We start from the raw sequence: 2,638 nt of genomic DNA, 5'->3' as shown, positions 1-2,638 counted from the left end.
TAGCCAACACAACCAGTACCTATGACAAACAAAAGACTTCTGTTTTATAACTAACACAAAACCAGTACCTATGACAAACAAAAGACTTCTGTTTTATAACTAACACAAAACCAGTACCTATGACAAACAAAAGACTTCTGTTTTATAGCCAACACAACCAGTACCTATGACAAACAAGACTTCTGTTTCATAGAAAACACAGAACCAGTACCGATGATAAACAAAATGATTTTTATTGTATGTCATTGACTGTAAACTGCAGCTGTGTGTGTGTTGTTTTTTGACTCAAACAAAGATAAAATTTACAGTTTGTAAAATAAAAATTTTACAGGAAAGTTTTAAAAGGAATGTAGGAAGACATAAAAATTGGTAATTAAATCTTAAACCTAAGATCAGTATTTTAAATTGGTTTTTAAAAGACATATTGCTATGGAATATTACAATTACTTGTACCGATCATGTCTCACTATTAGACACAAAAAATTGTACAGAAACAAATACATTATCCCACAAATATCCATTTCAAAACTTCATATATGTCACTAACATCTTTCAAACTTTCAAAGTCATACAAATACCGATACAAAAATGAGATACTTTATTTACAGAAGCTATATAACCTGTAGAAAGTATTTATAAAGTTTCAAACGATTACTTCCATTAGTTTTTTTGGCAATAAAATAAAAGAAACCCAACAAGTGCATCAAACTGATGCAACCAGATCTCACCGGGTGAACAGAACACTCTCAAGTTTCAAAACGATCCCAACTTTACTAAGATGTAAAGTAACATATTATATAATGGGAATGTAGTTAAGAAATATGTTTTAAATATATTACAAATGATAACAAGAGTTTCAGTGGGATTTATATTTTATTTTACAACTGTTCCTAGAGACAGAATATAAAACACTTTAGAGAAATTATTCACATTTTCTTTTTTTTTCTTGTAATTTATCGTTCTTAAGATTTACACACTGTAATAATAAGTTATTTCGCTATTTAAAATGACTGTCATGTAAAGAAAACGAATAAAGATTCAGAAAAAAGTATGATGACGTGAAGTTAACACAAACCTGCCCCCCAGTGGCACAGTGATATGTCTGCAGACTTATACTGCTAGAAACCGAGTTTCGATACCCATAGTGGGCAGAGCACGCATAGCCCTTTATGTAGCTTTGTGCTTAATAACAAACAACAACAACAACACAAATCTATTATTCAATACATACAAGTAACAGTTTCTACCTTTATGTCTCTCTGTTTATAAATAATGTTTAGTTACAAAGACCATAAACCAATCATAAAAAGATCTGAAACAAACTTGTAATTGTCTTCTTCCATAAATCTTTGAAGTTCTTCTATGTACCGTACAGACATTAAGTAATTCTGGACGTGTGATAAAACAGGTAGGTGATCTGAAAGAAGAATAAAACTTTGAAACACTCACAAATAAACTTCTTACGTTCCAAAAATCTCAGATTTTAAATTGAATAGCTAAAAAATGGTACCAAGTAATAACAAAATTTCACCACAAAGGTTGGTTAAAACTTTCTTTGCAGAACATTTTATTTGGTTTAGACATGTTTGAACTTTAGGGTCAAGAAAAAAAAAGAGAGGATATTTTGATAGATAACATTTGATATATGTGTGTATAAACAAAATAATAATAATGTTACTGCATCCTTTTCGTAGAATTGCTAGCACCAAAAATGTGGTTTTTTTTTGGCCAAAAGTAGCTACTACGAGTACAGCGGCACACGTGTATTCTAAAATCAGAACAAAGAATTTTTATAAACCCTTCCTCGCTAGGGAATCCTGGATTGTAGGCTGGTACAATATTATGGACATCTTTTGTTTGTCATAGGTACTGGTTCTGTGTTAGTTATAAAACAGAAGTTTTTTATTTTTTTATCATACCAAAATTAAAAGTAAGTCAATTTTTTTTTTAATTTTTAATCAGATGGTTTCACTTAATATTTGTGATTTTCTTTGTTCATTTAAGTATTTAATTAGGCCTAATGCAAACAAGGCCTAACAGTGAAATGAAACTTGATATGGTCGAATGCAAAATGAACTAATTAAGTCTATCTCAACTTGTTCCACAAAAAAATACTTCTTTTTGTATCCTACTTCAACATCATAATTCAAATTAAGTACAAATTGATAAAGTATGCTTATCAAAAGCTTTAAAAAAGTTAGAACTGTAATTGTAATGAAAGCCATTAGCAGCTTTTCTTCTAGTAATATATCACCAAGCTAAACTTCTATCACTTTGTTCTGCTAGTAATGCCAATCCCTGCTGAAATGTTTTTACAGTTGAAAAGAACAGAACTTTAATATTCTATAATTTCTCGAAGCTGAGATATAGACAATTACACCACATAACAACAACTGAAGTTGAGAAACATTAATTGACTAAAAACATAGATAGAACTACTCTTGTATTGAAATTAAAATAACAAATTAGAATTAACTGGTTCAAAACTATTATCACTTTTCTCCTAGGGGGCTACAAGTGCCATATTATGACTTTTCTCCTAGGGGGCTACAAGTACCATATTATCACTTTTCTCCTAGGGGGCTACAAGTACCATATTATCACTTTTCTCCTAGGGGGCTACAAGTACCATATTATC

General features: G+C 30.3%; 1 protein-coding gene across 1 annotated transcript in view; it reads right to left on the bottom strand.

The window, feature by feature from the left end:
- LOC106468491 (ras-specific guanine nucleotide-releasing factor RalGPS1-like) overlaps nucleotides 1-2,638 on the bottom strand; it is a 51,773-nt gene that overhangs the window by 14,649 nt on the left and 34,486 nt on the right. Inside the window, exon 9 of the mRNA XM_022396828.1 lies at nucleotides 1,285-1,417. Within this exon, the coding sequence (XP_022252536.1) occupies nucleotides 1,285-1,417 (133 nt within the window). The remainder of the gene's footprint in view (nucleotides 1-1,284; nucleotides 1,418-2,638) is intronic.

This window comes from Limulus polyphemus, unplaced genomic scaffold, assembly GCF_000517525.1.
Source record: "Limulus polyphemus unplaced genomic scaffold, Limulus_polyphemus-2.1.2 Scaffold3025, whole genome shotgun sequence".
Classification (NCBI taxonomy): Eukaryota; Metazoa; Arthropoda; class Merostomata; order Xiphosura; family Limulidae; genus Limulus; species Limulus polyphemus.
The sequence above is the reverse complement of the archived record's forward strand: the minus strand, read 5'-3'. Positions and strand labels throughout refer to the sequence as shown.